Source organism: Cucumis melo, chromosome 2 (assembly GCF_025177605.1).
Source record: "Cucumis melo cultivar AY chromosome 2, USDA_Cmelo_AY_1.0, whole genome shotgun sequence".
Lineage (NCBI taxonomy): Eukaryota > Viridiplantae > Streptophyta > Magnoliopsida > Cucurbitales > Cucurbitaceae > Cucumis > Cucumis melo.
The window spans coordinates 23,307,112-23,331,329 of NC_066858.1; the positions used below are offsets into that span (position 1 = coordinate 23,307,112).

Consider the following 24,218-nt stretch of genomic DNA (forward strand, 5'->3'; position numbering starts at 1 on the left):
TTTTTTCTTATTTTTAGATTTTAGATTAATTTCTTTGTCCTACCTTTACTTAAATTTTAATTTTAATTTAGTCTCCACGTTTCAAAATGTAAATAATAGGACAAGTTCAAATGACTATTTATACTATTGATAAAATTTAATTAAATCAATTCAATTCCATCCCTTCATGATCAAAGTCATTTTCAATTACATCTCTTCAACAAGTTCAAATCTTCACCCTAAACTAGAAAAGCAAAGTACATAAGGGAACAAAAATTCCTTCAGTAATAAAACTGAAAAACAATCCAGATCTATTATTGAACAAATCCCTGTGTATAAGATTAGCATTAATACCTAAGAATATGTTAGACCACCAGTAAAATTAGGTGAACAAACAAGTATATGGCCAGAAGCTCAGATGTGCATTGCCCGTCCCCTAGGCCTGTAAGGAAGGGTAACAAAATCAAGAAGTTTCGTAGAGAACCTGAAGAATTGGCTTCTGCTAAACCCTTCTTAAGCAGAGGAATGTGGCTCATTCAACAACTTCTCAAGCAGCTTTTAACCATCTACCTAATTACTCAGACTGGAACATTTCTATGGCCTAGTCCTCAAATCTATGGAGGGTTAACAATCATTGTGCAAAATTATGGCTGCAGATTCTTGCCACTGCTGTAACTCGCTGCATGGCTGATTCAAAGTACAAATCGCTTTAAACCTTGCGTGTTCATTTGAGAAGAATAATGCAGGTTAGTTCTTGTAAACGGATGGCTCCATGTCAAAGATTTAGTACTAGTGATAGAACTAGATCAACTGTTGCCTAGCCATAGCCAGAAAATTATTCCTCTTTCTCAAATATCATAACCTCAAAGATGAGCGAGCTGAACAATCATTAATGGTTATCATCTTTTTGCTTTTGTACTCTTCTTACTGTCCAATCAACTCCATTTGGCACCATGAAATGACGGCTTAGTATTTTTCTTTTTGCTCTTTTTTAGAAGTATGGAAGCGTGATCGATAGCTTGGGAAGATGAATGTGTCTCACCCTGTAGCCATAGAAGAGCCTCAGCAGCTGCATCTTTTTCCGCAAGTTTCTTGCTGCCACAAGGTTGGCCCACAAAGTTCAATCCGTTGAAAATAACAGTGGAGCGGAACTGATTGTTTTTTAATTGCTTAGTTTTGTAAGTTGGTGTTTCATGTCCAGCTCTCACAAGTAGGGTCTGAAGCTGACCCTTGGAATTATCACCCCCACCTCCATCACCATGTTTCTGTCGAGGTGGACTGTCAGTTATTGCTTTTTTTGATGGAACGGGCATATGTCGACCAAAGACAAACCGACCCTCACAGCGATCCTCTGAAATCAACAACCTTAACGCTGAGAGTAGCTCATTGTGTGGCTCCATAGCCAACTTCGGATTCAAAAGCTGCAGAAAGAAAACTCAAATTGAGAAAAGGACAACAGCATCCCTCAAGACTTGGAGGATTAAGAAATGTGGAGTAGAGGGGAGAACTGAAATAAAAAATGAAATTCCAAAACAAAAATGAAATTACTTTTTGATGAACAAGCTCATCAAGCTCCCCTTTAAGGCTCAAATAAGTCTCGGCCAATGCAGGTTTCATGAAAAATTCCAAATAACCATCCAGCATTTTGAGGTGACCATCCTATATGAATTTAAATATTTGGTTAAGCAGGTTCCAATTTTGAAAAGAAATGGAAAAAGAGTAATATGCTGAAGCAAAGTTTGAAATAGAACACGTACAAGTCCTCCTCTAGAAATATTTCCTCCAAATAAAAGCAGGATAGAGTCAGATACCCCAGTAGAATCCCGAAGAAAGACTGAATTTACTTTCACCTTTTCATTAAACACCAGCCAAGGGTAGGGAATTTTTGGATAGCCAGCATTAACTGAGTTCTGTTCAATTAGAAAATAATAACAAGAAAAAAACAAAATGAATCTTTTTTCTTAATGCTGAACACCCTTCATTCAGTAAGTACAGTAGAATGAGTTGGAATGAGACTATGATTGGAAAAAAATTTGAAACCAAGCAGCCATGAAATGAGAAAAACTTACCGAGTATAGCATAACCTGACCATCTTCCATTGTCTTTAAAGCTACTGATTTCTCTTTGTTCTGTTCAAAATGATTATAATCAGTGCCTAGCTACAATAGATTATTAAAGCTTTATGAAGTTGTTAATCTGCTGAAAAAGATTCTGAACAAAGATAATTATTCTTATAAAGGTTTTTTTTAGGAAATGAAAAATCAAACCAACTAAAGCTATGTATCAGGTAAATTCGTGAATACCAAACATAACTTACCACAACAGAGCAAATTCCGGGAAACAAACCAGCACAGATGATTGCACGGATTAAGTGCTCGTCGTAGTTTGAGTTGTTACATTTTTCTGAATCGTAATCAACTAGACCAGAGTCCTTCAGCAAAAAGAAGAACTGCTTCCTCAGAGAGTCGATGGCTCTAAGAGTTTGCATAGAGAGAAAGTTTCTCCAACAGTACTCATAACCGGATTGCTGTTTTTCAGCATCTCTCCAACCCTGATAAGCTCGAACTAAGGCAAGATGATCACTGCAGTCACGTGCAGCAAAGTGTGCTTTTGCTGATTCGGCTAACTGAATTAGGAAAAAAAAAACCAATTAGAACCAATTCCTCTTGTTAATAATTATTTAAATTAAGAAATTTTTTAATTATAATTTAACAGATGATTGTCACAAATTACGTTTGTAACAGTCACTATGGGAAAACAACCTCTCATCAAATAAGTAACAAAAGCTTTAGAATTATGTGTTAGCAAACTTACATCCTTTTTATCAGATGGCATAAGGAAAGGATCTCTGACACTAAGACCAGCAACAATAGTCATAATTGGGTCAAGACAGTTGAAAATAGCTCCTAATATAAGCATTTTCCCTAGTTTAGGCTCAACTGGAAGAACAGACAAGTGTTTCCCTGAAGGATGACAAACCAGGGTTCAAGTAACAATAGAAATAATTAGAAAAAAATTCAACGCAAGGGAAAAGAGGATGGAATCCATACCAAGAACTGTCAGATTTTCTTTCTTATCCAGAGCTCCAATTGTCTTCAAATAATCTATGGCATTTTGAACCTTCAAGGAGCAAAATAACACATAAGGTGGAATCAAATAAGAGTCCATGGAAGCAAAATTTCGAGAATTTGGTAGGAAAGGCTCATCGAATTTATTTCCATGTAAGATCACTACTATAATACTAAGGCTTATTCATTAAAGTTGTACTTACTGATAAAGGCTCTGGCGGCTGCAATGCATTTGATAGGAACTCTGATATACTTCCAAGTTGCAGACTCTTGATTTGCAAACACAACGACTGCAATGGGGTCCTTAAAAGTTCTGGCAGTTGATAATCAGTAAAAGCATCATATACGCATCTGGGATAGAGATGGTAACACTCGCCAGGTTGGACACGACCAGCCCTACCTCTTCTCTGGTTGGTGGGGGAAATAGGTCAACCAAGTCAGTGATTAATGCAAATGTTATTAAATTATACACACAGAATAAAAAAAAAAAAAAACACAGCAACACTATATTCAGTACAACATGAATCCATTTCTTTTATTTCTGAAGCGTGAATCCTTCTTTTCCTTTCTTTTCTTTTTTTAAACCATTGTGTTGGAGTTCATAGACTAATATTGTATTCAAAATTTTATAGCAAAGGAAAAACATATATGAAGTTTAACTACGATATGACTCATGAGTTCGTGGCAGACCAACGAACATAATCAAGTGATATCAAATTATTCTTACTTGTCGTGCAGCAGCCTTGGAGATCCAGGATGGAAGCAAACAAGGAGTGTTATTTAGGGCATCATAGGATGTCTCCTTTGCTTTTCCACAGTCAACAACAAAAACCACATCATTGATGGTGATACTAGTCTCTGCCATGTTCGTAGCTAGAACTATTTTCCTAACTCCTTCTTCAGGTTTATCAAATATCAATCTCTGTTTCAATAGATGATAAAATATACACAAAATAGTTATTGTCAGATGAAAGACAGCTTTCAAATTCAAAGATGCCAAGCAGTATTTCATATTACTGGCGATTACATGTGCAAGTAACACAGTTACCTGCTCAGAGCTGGCCATCGAACCATGGCATGCAAGGAGCAAGACTCTGCTAGGATCCCCTAATAAAGGGTGAGACTGGAGCTGGTCCTTTAAAGAGTTTATATCGTCCCAACCGGTCATAAAAACTAATATAGCACCTGGCCTCTCCTTCTGAACAATGTAGGAGAGGACATGCTCAATGAGGTTGAAACCAATTGAATCAGGATTCCAACAGGACAGAGACTCCCGAGTCCGAGGACTGTATGCTGAAAAGTTAGCAGCCTCAAATGCATCCTATGTCAAAACAAGAAGGTTTAGCATGTGCAGAAAAGAATATAGAAAATAAGAATGAGACATCCGCTACTGGAATTTCCATAAACTATGATATATGAGAGGGAGAATGTATGTATACCTCCACAGATGAAGCAATCTGGGTCTTCCTTTTCTTTAGAGCTTGAGCTTGTTTTTGCATTTTCCATGCCTTTTCTTGACCATAATCGTCAATTTGATTATATGGAGTTAATCGATAGCCAGTAATCTCAAGAATATTCTCCAAGAAGTGTGCACGAACTGGGTATGTAAAACCCTGAAAATAGAATGGGTTAGAAGAAAGTTTACTCCTGTGAGCATTATGTTTAATGTGTTAGAAGAACGTTTCAGTGAGCTGTTTTCCAGTGCCCTTAGGTTTGCTTATAATAACCAGTTAAGTTAGCCATAATTACCAGTAGAGGTCCAAACCCCACTAAAAAGACGCGTGTAACAAAGATTTAAGACCCAATAGAAAGTAATATAGCATTTGAAAGGAGTACTTTTTACAAGAATATTAAAATATCAAAAGGCCTTAAAATGGTAATGTGATATACAACAGTGTGCCCCTACATTAAAATGTGTACAAGGAAACTAAGATAAGATAACTTTGAGCTAAAGCCTAAAAGCATAATGTAATCAATAACAAAACACTAAAAAAAATCTTTAACAAAAGAAAACTACCATTTTTCAATATTCTATTCAAATGTAAATGCGCGCACACGCGCGCGCACACACATGTATATAAACAGGAAATACCATCAAGGAAAGTCTATGCATGTTGTATCCATTTATTAATTATAAATTTATAATAACACAAGCAAATAAGACGGGTAAACATCCATGGATATCCTATACTACATTTATCTGGTAAGTAAAATGGAAATCTGAACCTAGAACATTAAAACCTGGGAGAGGGGGGCAAGAAGATATGGCAATTCATTTCTATCCATTAAAGCTTATAATTAATATAAACTTACAGGGATATGCATTGTTGGAGCACCACCAAAATAAGAAGAAAAAAGCTCGGCATTTAGAGTTGCGCTCATTAAGATCAACCTCAAATCCGGCCGTCGAGGAAGAAGATCTTTCAGGACGATAACAAGAAAATCTGGTAAAAAGATATAAATGGGTTAATTTAAATCAAGTCAACTTCATTAAAGTATAAAGATATTTGTTGGTTCAATTTTCAAAAAGTTAATCCATGACTACGATATCTTAATATCTCATTATTACCTTCATTCATTCCACGTTCATGAATCTCATCAACAATAACATGAGATACACCTCTCAAATTTCTGTCAACAAGCAATCTTCTCAATAGTACACCCGTGGTGCAAAAGAGAAGACGAGTATCCCTTCCTTTCATACCCTCCAGCCGAACTTTATAACCAACCTTTTGGGAAAAGGGAAAAAAAAATAGAATTCCGGTATTTAGCAAGTTAGAATATTATCCAGAAAAGTAAAAAGTCAAAACACCACTTCGGCAACTTACAGACTCCCCCAGTTTCTCTCCGCGTTCTGCAGCAACTCTTTCAGAAACAGTCATGGCAGAAATACGTCTAGGCTGAGTACAGATAATACTACAAGAAGCTCCACGAGCAGCTTCAATCTCAGATTCTAAAATATACTGAGGAAGCTGTGTGGTTTTGCCACAACCAGTTTCACCTGAGACAACAACTACCTGCATATCATTTCTTTCAGTCAGTTCATAATAGCAACATGTTTAAACCTCTGCATCACTTATGCTAATCATTTAACTTGACTACATACCTGATTTTGTGAAATGGCCTTTAACAATGCTTCCCTCTCTTTGAATGCAGGGAGACTCTTGCGAAATTCCATCATTTTTTGGCCCTCAAGAGATTCCTGAAGAATTATCACATGTCGAACAAGCAGTACTTCAACAAAATGATTAGGAGGAAATGCCGGTGCAAACGAGAAGGAGACCCATAGTAGACAATCCAAAAGAAGACAAGCACTAGTAGAAAAATTATGAATCATGAGTGATTGTGCACAAAATCCGAAAATTGACATATTAAAGTGAAATGAGGATTCAATTTCTATTATGGAAAAAATTCACATCCATGACATTACCATCAATATTGAACAGTTTAATACAAGAAAAATTTCAGCCTAACTTAGTTCATTGGGATTAATTCAAGTAGTGTTAAACCCTACAGCTACCTCACTCATTTTAAATGAGCAATTTTTCTGAAATTAGCTTTGTAATTGAAGGATGCTCTTCCATTTAACTTCTAGTTGTATGTAACTTCCAAACAAATAATACCACATGAGAAATTACCACTGGTTTCATGAACGAGCAGTTATCATCTTTCGAATTTCTGTTTGACCACTGAAATTAGCTTTGAAAGAAATGCATGACGAGCAGTTATCATCTAAAATAGTTAACCTCTCATCATCCATTACCAGCATGACAGGCTAGATTCAACTATAAATTTTCAGGAGCATAAATTTTTAGTTTATAATTCAAACAAATAGAATGAGACTTCACAAATCAACGATAAAAATATGTAATTTTTTACATTCCATAAGGAAGTTATAATTTATTTTAAAACATAATTATAATATATTTTTAAAAAATACCTGCCAATCTTGCTGCTGATTCCTCAATAGCAAACTTTTGCGGCGAAGAATTTTCTCCATGACAATGCTTTGTGTTGTTGAAGGTTCCTGGTGCTGAAACAGTCCATTATTGTTAGCACAGTTTTCAGCAATGCCAGAATTTGGCAAGTAACTGTTTGAAAAACATCCTCTTGACACAGACTTGTGAGAAGATTGGTACAATCTTAGATGACCTTCAACTTCCCTTTGGACACCAAAAGGTAAGACCACCTGTAAATAAAAAGAAATTTGAATAACTCCTCACTCAAGATGGATAGAAAATAAAAAAGAAGAAGAAGGTACATTCAACTCAATTAGTATACTCATCCTTGCAAGTCGAAACGACACTACAAAATTTGGGTATGAAAAGATATGTACCTCTCTCTGTGGTCGCTTATCATCCAGGTCCGGCCTATAATTCGGCAGGGGATCTTTACTAAATACAACAACTCTGGAATATTGACGGCTGCCAGAGTAATTGAAAACAATGTCAATAAGCGTCATATGATAACATGGGTACTGAAATAAATATTTAAACAGTATTCAAAAGAAAACCATAAACTTGAAATACCTATGCAAATTCATTCGGGTTGCCAATGCTGAAAGTTGCTCAAAATCACGTCTATCCTTTTTCTCCCTTGACACTACTTCTACTTCCTCATTGTTTCGTAGAAGCATAGTTAACTTCCATCTCCACTCATCTACGTTATCAAGGGTTGATGAACTCTGGAAATCATTAAGAGAATGTAACAAGTAAGTAATGTTCCATTGTTCATGAACTGAAGCTCCCAAATACAAGCATATGTATGTATGTATGTATATTGGGTTTTTCCAAAATCTAACCTTTTTGTGATAGCCATAGAATCATTAAAAAATGAAGAAGCAAAGAAAAGAAACATATACCCTTTGGGCCTGGGGAGAGCCAAATTCGACATCAGATTCATCACTAGAAACATCGTCACACGCAAAGCGACCATAATTATAGCAGGACTGATGCTGCCAAAGTGGGAACGCAATATTCCTTTGCTTGAAACCCTTAACATGGTCCTGTTGTTTCTCCTTCAAGGCAACTTCAACCCACTTGGATTGGGTGGTGGAACAACGAACAACACCAGAAAGAGTCGCCGGACGGGAGTGGTGCAAGTTGACAAACCCCATTGAAATGTTTCTCCGGGTGAAAAGACGAGGAATCCAAGGTGTGAAACGGGTTGAAAATGGAAAAGGAGAAGTGGGTTTGAAGGAGATGGACATGGAAGTCCTCCTGAAATAGGAGTTGAAGAAGGATGATGAGTAAGGCATTGGATTAATGGAAGTGACAAGGGGAAAATCTAGTTGAAGAAGTTGGGAACCATTTTCTGAAATTGGGGTTTTGGATAGTTGGAAAAAGGAAACTCCGGCGGAGAGATGAGATTGAAGAAGCTCCACGTTCTTCTTCTTTGTAGCGGAACTTTGTTTAGTTTGTTCTAACGCTCAAACCATTTTCATCTTCTTTCTTTCGTTATATTTTCTCCCTTATTTATTTATTTTCATTTTTAACGTTTTAGGGTTTTTCTTGTTATAAAAAAATTGTATGTGTGAGACATGAAATCCCAAGATTTAACGATAATTGTAACCAAGGGACCAAACAAAGGGATACATTGTTTATAGATAATACTTTTAAACCTTTCGAAAAAAGTCAATTCAAACCTATACTAAATTTATTTGGTTGCATGTCTATACCAAGAGATGCATTAAAAAGTCCCCACAATCCATGATACTCTTTTCTCCCTTTGGTTCATCATTTTTTATTCCAATGCTCATAAATCAAATCAATCATCGATAAACTAAGAGGAGAAGAGAGAGTATTAGAGTTATTAAATATCAATTTGATTAGCCATTCACGAGTGCTCATAACACTAACTGAGTCATATTTCTGTTTTACCCCTAGGTTACATCTAAATTCTTAAATACTAGTGTTTCTCTAATGAACAACACATTTACGATATAACCATTAAACATAAACTCCTCTTTGGGTTAGTGAGAGGGTAGGACTCTTTATTCAAGTAAGGGAAATCTACTCATCTACTTACCCTAAGTCAGGAAAATGTGAATTCTATCTTGTAATATTATGTGTCAAGCTCTCCACACAGTCTTGTCTACCTCCAACATGGTCTGCTTATTGAGTTGGCGAACTGACCACTCTCACCCATGCAAATTAAATGACAATTCTTAATGCACAAGAGTCCATAATACACTCAAGATTAAGACTAAGTTGCATAAGTTATCTTATTGAAATAAAAATGACAATTCTTAATGCACAAGAGTCCATAATACACTCAAGATTAAGACTAAGTTGCATAAGTTATCTTATTGAAATAAAAACCTAACTAGTCAACGAAATTATATCTACTGGTTACTTTTTCATGGTTCGATCTTATGCAAACTCATTGCATAGGATACCTTCACTCGTATGTTACCTACATGAACGCATTTGATCATTGTGTTTATATCAAATACAAAATGGATCCTATCCTTAGGCCCCGTTTGAGAGAAGGAAAGGAAAATACTATGTTTGGAGAAGGAATAAGAAAGGAAAAGACTATCTTTCTTCCTCTCAATCCCCTCTTATTTCTTCTTATTCTTTCTTATTCCTTCTCTTTCTTACTTAAAAAATGTGATATCATTATTAATATTATTTTATAATAATAGTAATTATTATTATTATTTTAAATAAAGAAATTTATTATTACTATTATTTTAAATTAAGAAATTTATTATTATTAATAATATTTTTATTATTTTAATTTTATATTTCAAAATAGATTTGTACGATATAATTGATGTTCGTCGTTTAACTGTATTCGAAAAGAAAAACATTTGTTTCCTATATTTCATTTTGTTTCAATGCTATTACGTTGGTCATCGTTTTTTTAAATCAATTGTCAACAATATGTAATTTTTCGATATTGTACTTACAACATCAATTTAAAAGAAAATACATGTAATTTCTTTCATATGTAACGTATCAATTAATTTTTTGGCACAGAAAACTTGCCTACAAAATGTTCAAAATTGACATTGTATGAAGCTAATGGAACATGTTTATAAAAAAAATCAAATTATGGTAAATAAAATACGAATATTTGTATATTGAATTTACAATATAATTTTTTTTTAAAAAATACATTTGTACTAGGGGTCTTTTCAAAACTATAAAAAAAGCGGCAAAATATTATACTCTATAAAACAATTCCAAAAACGGAAAAAACCTAGAGGCCCATCGTGTAAAATACCAAAAATGCTCCGTTAATAACGAGCGAGTAATATATTTGCGATCGTTTAGATTTAGTTATTGTTTGATACGCGATCGTTTAGACATGGCTACAATTTATGCGCTATCGCTTAGATATAGCTACAATTTATGCGCAATCGCTTAGATATGACTACAAATTATATGTGATCGTTTAGATATGATTTTTTTTCAAAATTTGGTACACGATTTTTTTAATTCTTTTGATACACGATTGTTTAGATTTCTTTATACGATCATTTACTTTTTTACACGATCGTTTACTTTTTTTTTTTTACACGATCGTTTAGATTTTGCTACTCCAATTCAAATGATTTTTTTTCAATATTATTTATACACGATCGCTTACTTTTTTTAAACAATCGTATTGGCTACTCCAATCTAAATGTTTTTTTTTCAAGATTCTTTATATACAATCTTTATCTTTTTAAAGATCGTTTACTTTTTTACACGATCGTATACATTTGGCTTCTCCAATCTAAATAATATATTTCAAGATTCTTTATACACTATTATTTACTTTTTTTACACGATAGTTTACATTTAGCTACTCCAATCTAATGATTTTTTTAAAGATTCTTTATACACGATCTTTTAGATTTTGCTATTTTTTATACACGACGTAAAAACAAAAAGAAAAGAAGAAAGACGATGGAAAGAAATCACAGTGAAAAAAAAGAAGAGAAAAAGTAGAAAGATGATGGAAAAGCGAAAAAAAAGAAGAAAAACGATGGAAAGATTAAACGACGTAAATAAAGAATTGAAAAATAAGAAAGATGATGGAAAGAAATTGCTAAAAAATAGAGAAAAGACGAAAGACGAAAGACGAAATCGCACGAGGAAGACGATGAAAGAAATAACATGAGGAAGACGAATCGCTAGGAAGAAAAGAAAGATGAAAGGACAAACCTGGAATATTTAAAAAATGATCAATTTTATGGGCTTTGTTATACAGACCATAAATAGTTTGGTGTTTTGTTGCATTTACAAGAGTTTCCTTTTGTACTAATTTTAAAAAAGGAAATAATAAAAAAAAAATTCATATTCCTTCCCACTTATTCCTTCTCCAAAACAAGGATTATAAATAATCTCTCATAATCCTTTCACTTATTCTTTCTCCCAAACAAGGATTATAAATAATCTTTCATAATCCTTTCACTTATTCCTTTCTCTAAACAAGGATTATATAATCTTTTTTTTTCATAATCCCCCCTTTTCCTTATTCCTTTCCCCCTTATTCCTTTCCTTCTCCCAAACACCCCCTTAGTGTTATTAAAATAAGGTACTCAACCTTGTTCTTATACTTATAGACCATTTAGATTGTATCTTGAACATTGATCTATGTATTATTTAAGACTCATTAAACTGTCTCGGATATTAGTTTATTGGATATAAGATTATTAAAACAAGAATAAGATTAAATAATAAATAACTCTTATTGAATTATTAACAATAACATTTTATTGATAATGGTCAGTTATTTACCTTTATTATCTGTTTTATGATATAAAACCCAACACTTTTCATCTCATTGAGACCTACCTCTGACTTCAATATCTCATTTTCTAGTCATTCTCGATTGATTGTGAAATTTGCTGAAACTTAAGTCTATTACCTGATCTTATTCTAGAAGATCTGCTATTTTATTTTTGATTCAACTTGATATATATATCTATAAGTGCCTTGACTGCAAAATTACCATACATAGTACCATTTGTTGATAATTCTCATCTCATTTTGAGGAAGATTGGCTAGCTAAGATCTGGCATGTCACTTTATTTGATAATGTCACGACCATAAATCACTTAATTTGCATTCCACAAGTTGAACCAATATGTTGTGCAACCCTCCCTAAATTTTAAAACCTTAAACCGTAACCCCTAACCCCCTAAACCCTAAACTCTAAATTGTCAGCCACATTTACTTGCTATCCGTACATTGTTGCATTATCTCAAGGGATGTTCAAATCAAAGTGTTTCTCTTCCAAAATCATCATCTTGTCATCTTAAGGCCTACAATGATTGTTGATTGGACATCTTGCTTAGATTCCTAGAAGTCAACCACAAGCTTTTGTATCTTCATAGGTGATGGTCTTATCTCTTGGAAAGCAAAGAAGCAGAATTATTGTGTCACGATCTTTATAGAACTATTTTGTTTGCTCTCAAAATTGATTGACTATGAATTCCCTGGCTGCTTCACTATTATAATTTTTTTTTCCAAATTTTCTTTACTCACTAATCTCATTGGGAAAAAACCATTTTAGATGTGCAGATTGTTTTGTCCTTTCAACATATTTGGTTATCTTTTCTTGCTGTACTTTTTGTGTAGCTTCCAATAGCTACCCTTTGACTATGCTTGGATTTTATCTCTTCCTTTATCCTGATTTTGCAGAGAGGTAGAGATTCCCTCGATCTTTTTTGGTGTAGTCATTTATGTCATTATTTACTCCCCCATCTCCCTTATATAAACATCATTTCCTCTTCTCATTTACCACTTGCATTTATGATTGGTTGCCTTCTTTCTTTATTTTGGTGTTTTCTCATTCGTAGGTAAATTATTTTGCTTTTTCCATACTTTTGTCTCTAATGTAAGTTTCTGCCTTGTTTTATACATACATTCCAAAAAAATTAGGAACATTCTTAACGTATTGTTGGACTCATTCTCATTTATTGCTCTGGACAACTGTTTTTTCATCCCCAAACACTACTACAAATATGGATTTTAACGACGCAAGTTTTGCGTCATAAAGACTTTCAATGACACAACTTTCGCGTCATTGAAGCCACTGTCAAGAAAGGCTATTTAATGATACTTTGAAAAACGTGTCATTAAATATGCTTAAATGATTCCAAAATTATGTCATTAATACCTTTACCTTGACGCAATAAATATGTCACCGTTATCTATAACTCGACACCAATATATTGTCATCAATACCCTTATATTGACGAAATCATGTGTCACCGTTATCTATACTTTGACACTAATATATTGTCATTGATACTCTTAGATTGACGTTTTAAATGTGTCACTGTTATCTATTACTCGACACGAATTTATTGTCATTAATAACCTTATATTGACGCTTTAAATATGTCACCGTTATCTATACATTGACACAAACATATTGTCATTAATACCCTTACATTGACACTTTAAATGTGTCACCGTAATCTGTCACTCAACACAAATATATTGTACTCATTAATACTATTACATTGACAATTTAAATATGTCACCGTTATCTATCACTCGACACCAATATATTGTCATTAATACTCTTATAACGACGTTTTAAGTGTGTCACCTTTCAATATAACTCGACACTAATATATTATCGTTGTAAATATTTCGTTACACAAAATTTTTGTCAAGAAATGTGCTTTAACGACACTGTTTCTATTTAATAAAGGCTTATATGTCGACACATGTTTGGTGTTGTTATTCTTCATTTTCGCAACACATATTTTTCTGTCATATATTTATTCTTTCAAAAAAATAAAATACTAAATTTTAGCATTACCCACATATGTTGGAAAGATATTTATATTGATAATAAAAAATATAACTTACATTATCGATAAAGATTTTACAATAATCCAAAAGATAAATTTACTGTAACATGTATGTGTGACCTAATCTAATCAAACTGACGCATAAATGAGAACTTGATCGATACCGTGGTTCATGGATTCTTCAACTACCTGCAAATTTGAAGAAAATGAACCTTAGCCAACATTCATTACGAAAAATGCATAAGCATAAGCATAAACATTAAGTACATGTCAAACAAAAATCACCTTCTTAATAAGCAGACTAATAAACTTTTCAAAATAAACGTCCAAAGTTCATACAACCAAAGTTTTTAATAAAAGACCCATAAGGAATGCAAAAGATTAAAAAAAAAAAACACCGACTACATAAGCACAGACATAAGCATAGTATATAAATGTTGCAAATGTAAATTTCGACTTAATTTTTATAGACCAAGCAATGTTCTAGTTTGTATCAAATTGAAACTTAAGCATAAACTTACCTTTAGCCCCCCTCCTCCAAAGTAAATACAAAACAACATGATTCCTATAACATATGTCTAAGCGGATTGAACAAAATAGTTTTTCAATGACTACCATAACTGCAGAATAGTCAACACAATAAAGTATCAAGTTTCTAAGTATGTGTCAACATGATTCCTAAAACATATGTCTAAGTGGATCGCACAAAATAAATTTTCAATGACTACCACTACAGGATAGTCAAAGCAACATTCCTAAATACATGTTAACATGATTCCTAAAATAAAATAGTTAAGTTACGTTACAAAACATAAAGCACGCTTACCTCTTTCTTTTACTAAATCTCCACCCCAATATCTTGATTACCCTCCACAGAGGCTTCTTCTTTCTTGCAAGTTCGGAAGCCCTAATAATGAGTAGCAAACTACGTAAGTTATCCAATTATTGTTTCATATGCAATATATTAATTCATTATTTGATTCCTATCGGAGTTCATGATAAATTAAGTTAACATCATTTTCAAAGTTATTCCAATAACAAAAGTTTCAACCAATGTTATGAGAAAATAACACACAATGTAACAAATAACAAACACTTTAAAATTTTACATACTCCAAAAATCCAAATAATATATAAAATCCAATTGCAAAATAAGTAAGTTTCAAAACTTTCTTACCATGAAGATTGGGAAGTGTTGCTATCAAAAATCTCTTGTAGTTCCTCTTCTATCAAATTCAACCCAAAAAATCGAGTAGACAATATATTGATCTAAATAATCCTTGTTTTTTTCCTGGGAACCATAAAACAAGAAAACATCATCATTGACATTCAACACATAAGCAAATCTTTAATGACTTAAATTGAGAAGTCTTAGTTTTGTATCTTATCCTCTTATAGTTTTTAATTTAGTCTATCATTATTCGTAAATGTTAAAATTAGATGATAATGAAACTTACATAGCATGATACTTCATAGATTGGCAGAAGTTCGAAAAAGCAAAAAAAGTCATCTAAGTGAGGAAAAATGAAATTTTTTTACTAATTGAAAAATGTAATATTAGTTGCAAGCCAAGAACCATAAAATCCATAAATGAACATTATTTCTTTCTGTCTCAAATTTTTATATCTATATGGCAAAAAACAAATGAATTTTTCACACATTTTGCAATTATAGAAATTGAAAAAATAAAAATAAAAAAAAATAATAATATTAGCAAAACAATGTGAAATATGACAAATATAGGTTGGGAAATAATACAGGTTGACAAATGATTAGGCAAATAATACAGCAAATAATATAGTTGACAAATTATATAAGTTGAGAAATAATATAATATACCGGTTGAGAAATACTATATTGGAAATAATATAAAATAATATATTGAAAATAATATAAAAAAATATTGGAAATAATTAAAATAATATATTGGTAATAATATAAAATAATATATTATAAATAAAATAAAATAATATATCGGATATAATATAAAATAATATATCTAATATAATATACAAAGTTGAGAAATAATACAGATTTGTGAAATAAGTATTAAACCTACAAACTTTCTGTCTTTTTTATAAGTCTAATCAATTAATAAACACTAAACCAAAAAATAACAATAGCCAAATTAAATCAATTGGTTTAAACATAACAAGCTTAAAGAATATAGAATAAAATGGCCTAAATGTAACAAATTTGAATCAATTGGCCTAAATCTACTAAATTTGAAGCAACCATAAATTCAATTGACCTAAATCTAACAAAATTAAAAGCTCAAATGACTGAATCTAACAAACTCCACATTTAAATTAATTGACCTAAACAACAATAAATTCAATTGGCCTAAATTTGAATTAACAATAAAAGCATATTAAACCCAATTGGCCTAAATTTGAAAAGACCAATTTGATAGTTTTACTTAGCTTTTTTTTTTCAATCCTCAAAAGGGAAGGAAAAGAGAGGAAATTCAAAAAAAAAAAAAAAGTTAGTTTCCTTAGGTTTTTTTCAACCCTTCCAATTGATCTCAAAAGTACCCTAAAAAAAAATCCTCCTTTGTTTTTATAGTGGAGAAGGTAGCGTGAAAGAGAAAATTGGGTTAGTTGAGGGAAAAAAAGCGGAGAAGGTGGCAGTGGGAGAGAAAATTGAGGGAGTTGAGGGAAAATAAGGAAGAGACCGATATTCATTTTCTTTTTGTTTTTGTTTTTAAAAAGAAAATGTTAAATTCAAATTCAAATCCAACTTTCAAAATAAAATAAAAATAAAGTAAAATAAAGTAAATAAATAAAAAAATAAAAAAATAATAAATAAAGGTTGTATCTACAACTTATTAGAAGATTACCCATCCATTGGATTAAAAAATATTTCTTGTAGACAAAGATAATCAATTGAATTTTGCACTTTAATTTTCTAAACAAAATGTATCTTGTATAATAATTAAACAATCGAGAGCAAATTAAAAGATTGTTTCATAGAGATCACATGGAATTGAATTCGTTCTTGAACAAAAATTAAAGAATCAACATGCTAAATTAGAAGAAAAATGGAAGAAACTCTCAAATAAATTGAATATCCATGATCATCTTACCTCTTAGAAGATTACCCCTCTATTGGAATAAAAGATTGACAGAATCTTTTTTAGAGAAAAACTGACAGAATGAGATGGGAGAGTTCTGAAAAAAATGATATTTAAAGAGAATTTGGGTGAAAATTGGAGTTGGATTTATGAATGGATCAAATATAACTAAAAATTGATTAATATTTACAGAAAAAGGAGTTATATATAGAAAAGAAATGAAAATAACCGCTTCATGGGTTTCGAACTCATAACTTCAGGACCAGCGCACACTCAATTTAACGAAAATGAGAGGATTTTCGGAAAATTGTTATATATTTACAAGATTTCCATTGAAAATATGTGAGAAAAAATGATTTGCAGGCTAGCTGGGATTCGAACTCACGACCTTGAGGTGTTTACGCGCGTGGAAGTATTGAATCTTTTTGGTTATTTACCAATTGGTCTCCGATCTTCGATTTACCCGTTTTTATTTGTTCGGACTTTGTTTTAAGTGTTTTTCATTGCATTGGGTTAGTAATAGAGTATAGATTCTAATTCTGTATAAAATTATAAAAATAATGAATATATGCATGATATAGGTAGAGAGAGCCTAGGCTTTCGCGTTTTTGGTAGAGAGAGAAAATGTTGAGAGAAAATATGTTATTGTCATATAATTTTAATTGCCCGAGGAAGGGAATTAACAATTTGAAATTTGAGGTTTTTTATTTTGAAATTTTTTAAATGACACAAAAAATTTGTTGATAATTAACGACGCTTTAAATGTGTCAAGAAAAATTAAATTGTGTCAATAGAATTGTGTCAATAAATAATTTTCAACGACAGAATTGTAAATCACCCCATCTTTTTTATTTCAATGACACAATACCTTGATTAGTAGTTTCATTAAAACCCATTTTTCTAGTAGTCGGGGGAGAAGAGAAATCAGAGCAGCCAAGATTATTTTATGGCGGTCTCTTAGATTGGTGGGTTTGACGGCAGTCCCTTAGACAATGTTTGCTTGTTCAACGATGTGAGATTAGTGGGTTTGACGACAGTCTCTTAGATTTGGAGATGAGTTATATTGTTTTCCGTTTTTTGGTAGGGAGAGAGAGAAAAGGTTGAGCAAATTGTAAAACTCTTTTTGAATGTCGCCCAAAGAGGGAATTGAAATTTTTTGAACTTTTGGTTTTTTTATTTCAAAATTTATTTAATAACACAAAGAATTTGTCGTTAATTAACGACACTTTAAATGTGTCAAGAAAAACTAAATTGTGACAATAGAATTGTGTTAAGGAATAATGTGTCACTTTTATTTTCAACAACACATTTTACTCATACTCTACCCTTTTTTTATTTTTAACGACACAATGTTTTGATTTGTAGTGTCGTTAAAACCCAAATTTGAACTAGTGAAACCTTTTATTTTCTACGCTTATCTTTACTTTTTTTTTTTTTTTATTTCTATTCAGTTCCAGAAAATAGGGAGACATCAAAAAAGCTCGAGGTTTAAGACTTCAAAGGATGAGGCATAGCACTTACAATGATAATGTGGACGCGGTTGGTTTTTTAGTTATTTCTTCTAACTTGTTCAGTCTTTTATTTTTAAGCCAAGTTAGAGATTAAAAATGATTTTTAAGCCAAGAAGATAGAAAAGTGGACGTAGGGGAAATTTTTCATAGTCCGTTCATACTGATTATGTATGTTTTGTTTTCTCACTGTCTTTGTATCAAAACACAATAGTTGCTGATTTTTATGGTAATTAAACTAAACTCACTTTAAAGCTCTAAAAATAATACTGATTTTTCATGATTATAATTTTGTTGCTGAATTTAATGGTATGTGAGAGATGATGATGTAGAAGAATCAAAGTGTCATTCCTTATCATTATTTTTTATGTTAAATAAGTTACCTGATCGAATAAGCTATATCATCTGGTCATCAGTTGTTTATCATGTTCTTTCCAATAAAAAATTATTCTAAAGTTTCCAAGTTTATGCTTTTGTAGGTTGACACAAAATTTGTGGAAGTTTTAGCATTCAGGTGTGAACTTACACTTAATCAATAACATTTTAAATGGTCGGTAGAATTTGGATACCATATAAAGCCATAAATTCTTCAACTAACATCTTAAGATTGTATGTTTAATGTCTTCAAAGACAGAAGACATTCAATTCTTTTCTTCTTTTCCTAAAGTTTGTTGCTCTTTTTTGTTATTTAATATCCTATTTGAATTTTTGCAGTCATGTATCAAACTATTTCTTTTATGGGTATAATAATTTTCATGAATACTAATTCATTTATTTTGCATGTTTACAGATTGATATACGAAAATCATACTCACAGGTTGAGTTAGACGAGGTGCGAGTTGAGTTAGCTGATTTTTTGGGTTCGTACAAATGATTGCAACTTATTTATGATTCTGAAGTTGTTGGTTGTCATTCTGAAACTTTATATATATAGATAATATAGGTGAATTTTTTGAATTGTTCATATAGAGGGAGGTTGACTAGTATACTTTTGAGATTTGATTTATTATAGATAGATATACTTTTGGGCTAAGTTAGTTAATTAGAGGATGTTGAGTTGAATTTTTGGCAATATGATGGAATTATTTATATTAGTCTTGTAAATGATATGCAATATATGATATGTAAAGTTAAAAATGATATGATGAAAGGTTTTATATATTTATATATGTTCAAGTTTTGAAACAATATTTGATGTATATTGTCATTTATATGTATTGATAGAACAATTGTTGGACTATTATACAGGACCAATAAAAGCATAATACAAGAACAAAAATATAATTCAATTACAATTTTAAAAAAATTCAAAAAATGTTTGACGATTTTAAAATATCATAAATAATTGCATTCGTGACGGTTTTTCAATGTTATAAACAATCACTTTCTTGATGGCTATTAAATGTCATGAAAATTCATACTCTTGAAGGTTATTAAATGTCATAAACATTCATATTCTTGACGATTTTTGTCATGGATGCTCATATTCTTGGAAGTTTTAAACTCTCATGAACACCTATACTCTTGATGGTTTTAAACTGTCATGAAAATTTGTATACTTGACGTTTATAAAATGTCAACGTTCACTATTCTTGACGTTTTTATCAACCGTCGAGAATATCGACTTTCTTGACACTGGCTTCAATGATGGGTTTAAAATCGTCAAGAATTAAAATTAATTCTTGACAGTTTAAAAACGTCAAGAGAGTTTGTTTTTGTAGTAGTGTACTCACGTATGTTTGATGTTTTCTCATGTATGTTTCTGCCTTGTTTTCTAAGTACATTCCATATTTCCATATTTCCTTATACGATTCTTCTACCTTATGTAATTTTTTTCTTATGTAATTTTTTTCTTTCCTTCTCTTCTAATGCATGTTTCTTTCCATATTAGTGTACCTTACTTATTTTCTTCTGTCTTATGTGATTTTTTTCTTTCATTCTCTTCTAATGTATGTTTCTTTGCATATTAGTGTACCTTACTTATTTCGCAATATTTTTACTGATGTTTCGACCACTACAAATCTCCTGTTAATGTTGTTAGATAACTTTACTTGTTGTTATTCATTTTCTTTGCTTGCATTCTATACCTTCTACTTTATCTCTTCATATGCTTTGTATTTTTTATTTTTTTTTGCCCTCTTAATTGATGTTTCCACTACAATGAAATCTGGTTCAACTTATTGAACTGATTTCTAAGCTCTGAGGCTCCTTAACATCTTTTTCGAAAAATTCTTTTTACGTTTGAATGTTATTTTTTTAACGTCTTACATTTTGGAATCTTCATTTTGGATCCTTTCTTCTATGTACAAGGTATGTAATCGTTTCTTTTCTATTTTTTTTTCATTTCTGCTGCATTTAAAATACTTCTCGTGTTTTCAACGTTTTTCGTTTCATAACTTCTTTACTTTTTTATGCATAACGTTCGCAGTCATCCCATCCTTCAAAGAGGTACTACGGATTAGCCATTTGTAGATTCAAAGGTCGATTTGTATTACTTTTGTTTCATTCAGTCGAGCGGCTTTCGCCCCTCTCCGGCTTGAGCAATTTAATTGTATTTGTAGGTTACAAACTTTAGGTTTTGTAAATTTGTAATTTTTTGTTTTCTATGGACATTTGACCTATTCAATAAATTTGGTATTATTTTGTTTTATTCTATGATTACAAAGTTTGAAATTTGTGTTATTTTTTCACATGCATGGGCATTACATTTTCTTTTGAAAATTACCATCCCAATGTAAAGATTTTCACTAGTACAACTCACATTAGTGTAACAAAATATTTGACTACAATTTTTTTTAAAGTTCCCTAATACCTTATCATAACGATCATAGGCGTCAAACGTGAATTTCGTTAATTGAAACGGAATAGAAATGATAACTTCACATTTTTTTAAAAAAGTTACAAACTTTGAAATGGTAGTTTTTTAAAGATGCCTCTAAGTTGTCCAAGTAATTAAATTAACAAAATTTAAGACGTAATATACTTCAAATTTCACCACATTCTAAAAAGTGTTTAACTAATTGTCCTAAGTTGCGAAGAAAGTCCAACTTCAACGATTAAAAACATAGTGAAGTTGTAATTGTAGCACATTCTTTTTTTAAAATATTTCATTCATTATGACACATACTTGTACAAATATAATAACAATTTTTAAAATTCATCATTTTGAGGAAATTGTTGCCTTGTTCTTGCACGTCCTTGTTCATGAAGTGAAGAACCACGTTATTCAAAGGGAATTTGTATGGTCCGGTGAGACTGTATCACAACATTTAAACCTCGTCTTGTTGGTTGTGGTACGACTCCACAACAAGTTGATAAAGAAACCAGTGCCAGTAACAAACAACTACATGGATTCACGGTGGAAGTGTTTTGAGGTACGCGTAGTCGAAGTCATCTGTATGTCTCGTATCAGTACGTCCCACTTAGTATGCATGTTTGTTTAACCCTACAGAATTGCCTTGAGGTGTTGGATGGGACGTACATAAAGGTGAACGTGCCAGCAATCAATTGCCCTACGTTTAGAACACGTAAGGGAGATATTTCCATTAATGCACTCGGTGTCTGCGATACAAATTAAAAGGGGATTTTGTATACGTACTGGCCGGTTGGAAAGGATCTTCAGCAGACTCGCGGATTCTCCGAGATTCGCTTGCACGACTAAACAGACTGCAAGTGCCAAAGGGTATTTACGATTTTTAATCCCACCATGCTCTTTTGAAATTCCATATTAAACGTGCATAAACCATTGGTTCTTATAACAAGATATTACTATCTATGCGATGTGAGTTATCCAAACGCGGAGAGATTTCTCGCCCCATACAAAAGCCAGAGGTACCACTTGCAATAATGGCGTGGCGCTGAAAATGCCCTAACCACCGCAAAAGAATACTTCAACATGAAACACTCATCGACAAGGAATGTAATTGAGCGTGCGTTCGGTCTTCTGAAGGGTTGGTAGGCAATACTTCGTAGGAAGTCGTACTATCCCCTCCAAGTGCAGTGTCACACCATCCTAGCATGTTGTCTGCTGCACAATTTGATAAATAGAGAAATGACAAATTACGAAGACATAGATGACGTTGACAAGGGGGACTCTGCGTATGCGACGACCACCGCATGAGATGATTGTCATGACATTCAGTAAATTGAGACCACAAACGAGTGGTCTCAGTGGTGGGACAAATTAGCTGAAGCGATTTCGTCGAATGGCAGTTGCGTAACGCATAGCTAAAACCATTTGAAATTAGAACCCTTGGGTTGTATGACAATTTAAATTACCTATACTCTTTATTTTGAATATCGAGTTTATGTGTGCATGCTTTACATAAATGAGGAAATAAAAATTATAATGATATGTCCTAATATTGTTTGGCGTTTACTGTACCTCTTGAATGTGGTAATGTGAAATTGCTAAGGAGTTTCATGTATTTGTTGTCATTTCTCATTCTCAGTATGACAACCTCGTCCCGTGCCCCCAAACATGTATGGACGAAGGAGTAGGATAACACTTTAGTCAAGTGTTTAATGGAGTTGGTATCCACTGACGGATGGAAGTCCTATAATGGTACGTTCCGGTCAGGTTACCTGGCCCAACTTGTATGCATGATGACAGAAAAGTTGCCTGGATGTCGTGTTCGAGCCACCACTATAATAGACTGCAGAATTAAGACTTAAACGGATCTTCTAGGCTATTGCATAAATGCATATGCCAACGTGTAATGGGTTCGGATGGAAAGATGAGGCAAAGTGCATCATTGTTAAGAAGGAAGTGTTCGACAACTGGGTTAGGGTAAGAAAACAAATCAAAACGTGAAAATACTTGCGCGTTGTACTTTTAGTTTAGATTATTCGTATTGGTAGTTTAAAGTGGTTTTGTTTTTTATGCAATCGCATCCTACAACAAATGGCCTCCTTAAAAAATCATTTTCCTATTACAACGAACTTGCATATGTGTTCGGGTGGGATAGGACGTTGGGTCGCTTTACAGAGATGTTCGCCGATGTCGAGTTTAACAAGCTTGTCGAGTATGAGGGATTTGACATATCAGATGGAAAGGAAATGGAGTTCCCATCCATGTACAGCCAGAGGATTGAAATGTTCGAGGATGATGTACGTGCATCACGACCTGCTCGTGCATCAAATGGTAGGCTCGGATCGAGCAGATCCAAGCGAAAGAGGGGAAGCCGACTGGAGGGTGAGCTTGACGTGATACATATGGCCCTAGAGTGTACGAATGACCAACTCAGGACCATTGTCGAGTGGCATGTATGCGCCCTTGCCAACGAGACATTTGTTTGCTAGGAATTCTTACGCCTATTGCGTGAGATGCCCGACCTAAGCAGTTTGGATAGGGCATTGTGCTAAAGGCAGCTCATGCGCAGTATGGACGACATGTACGGTTTCGTAGAGATTACTGACGAAGAGAGGAAGAACTTTTGCAGAGTCCTCCTAGAGATGTCTCGAGATAGTTTCTGTCCTACCTTGGCTGTCTTACTTCACTTGGACTATGATTTTTACTATTGTTTGTAATTTTATTTTATCAAACTTTTTTTTCATATGTACGGTAGTTCGATGTGTATATGATTTCTACTATTTTATACATATGTTTTTTTTAATATTCTACTATCGAAATTCGGTTTAAGAAGTTTGGTTTAAATTAAGGCAATTTGTATAGTGTATGTGTAACAATTCGAAAAATATGGCGTTTAAGTGCTACGTAATAAGTAATTGAATTCACAAATATAAATTTGGACGTATACGTTAGAGCACGTAATCAAAGATATTAAAAAAATGTACGATGCTATCGATCATAAATACGCAATAACTAG

General features: G+C 32.6%; 1 protein-coding gene across 1 annotated transcript; it reads right to left on the bottom strand.

Annotated features, from left to right (window-relative positions):
• Nucleotides 1-267: 267 nt before the first annotated feature.
• Nucleotides 268-8,633, bottom strand: LOC103494155 (DExH-box ATP-dependent RNA helicase DExH3). The gene is made up of 19 exons (XM_008455229.3): nucleotides 7,909-8,633; nucleotides 7,577-7,731; nucleotides 7,384-7,471; nucleotides 6,988-7,236; nucleotides 6,154-6,249; nucleotides 5,876-6,064; nucleotides 5,617-5,776; nucleotides 5,361-5,491; nucleotides 4,487-4,660; nucleotides 4,096-4,368; nucleotides 3,775-3,969; nucleotides 3,251-3,454; nucleotides 3,030-3,099; nucleotides 2,794-2,942; nucleotides 2,297-2,605; nucleotides 2,049-2,108; nucleotides 1,737-1,889; nucleotides 1,528-1,638; nucleotides 268-1,400 (listed from the first exon to the last, which is right to left on the bottom strand). The coding sequence occupies exons 1-19, from the start codon at nucleotides 8,302-8,304 to the stop codon at nucleotides 915-917; spliced, it is 3,648 nt and encodes a 1,215-aa protein (XP_008453451.1). The 5' UTR covers nucleotides 8,305-8,633; the 3' UTR covers nucleotides 268-914.
• Nucleotides 8,634-24,218: the final 15,585 nt, after the last annotated feature.

Bases quoted from the DNA above. Each gene is read 5' to 3' on its own strand.
- LOC103494155 (XM_008455229.3), bottom strand. From the start codon at position 8,304: ATGCCTTACTCATCATCCTTCTTCAACTCCTATTTCAGGAGGACTTCC. The intron at 3,970-4,095 runs GTAACTGTGTTA...CTATTGAAACAG, and splicing joins CGATGGCCAGCTCTGAGCAG to AGATTGATATTTGATAAACC. The intron at 1,890-2,048 runs GTAAGTTTTTCT...CTAATTGAACAG, and splicing joins GTCAGGTTATGCTATACTCG to AACTCAGTTAATGCTGGCTA.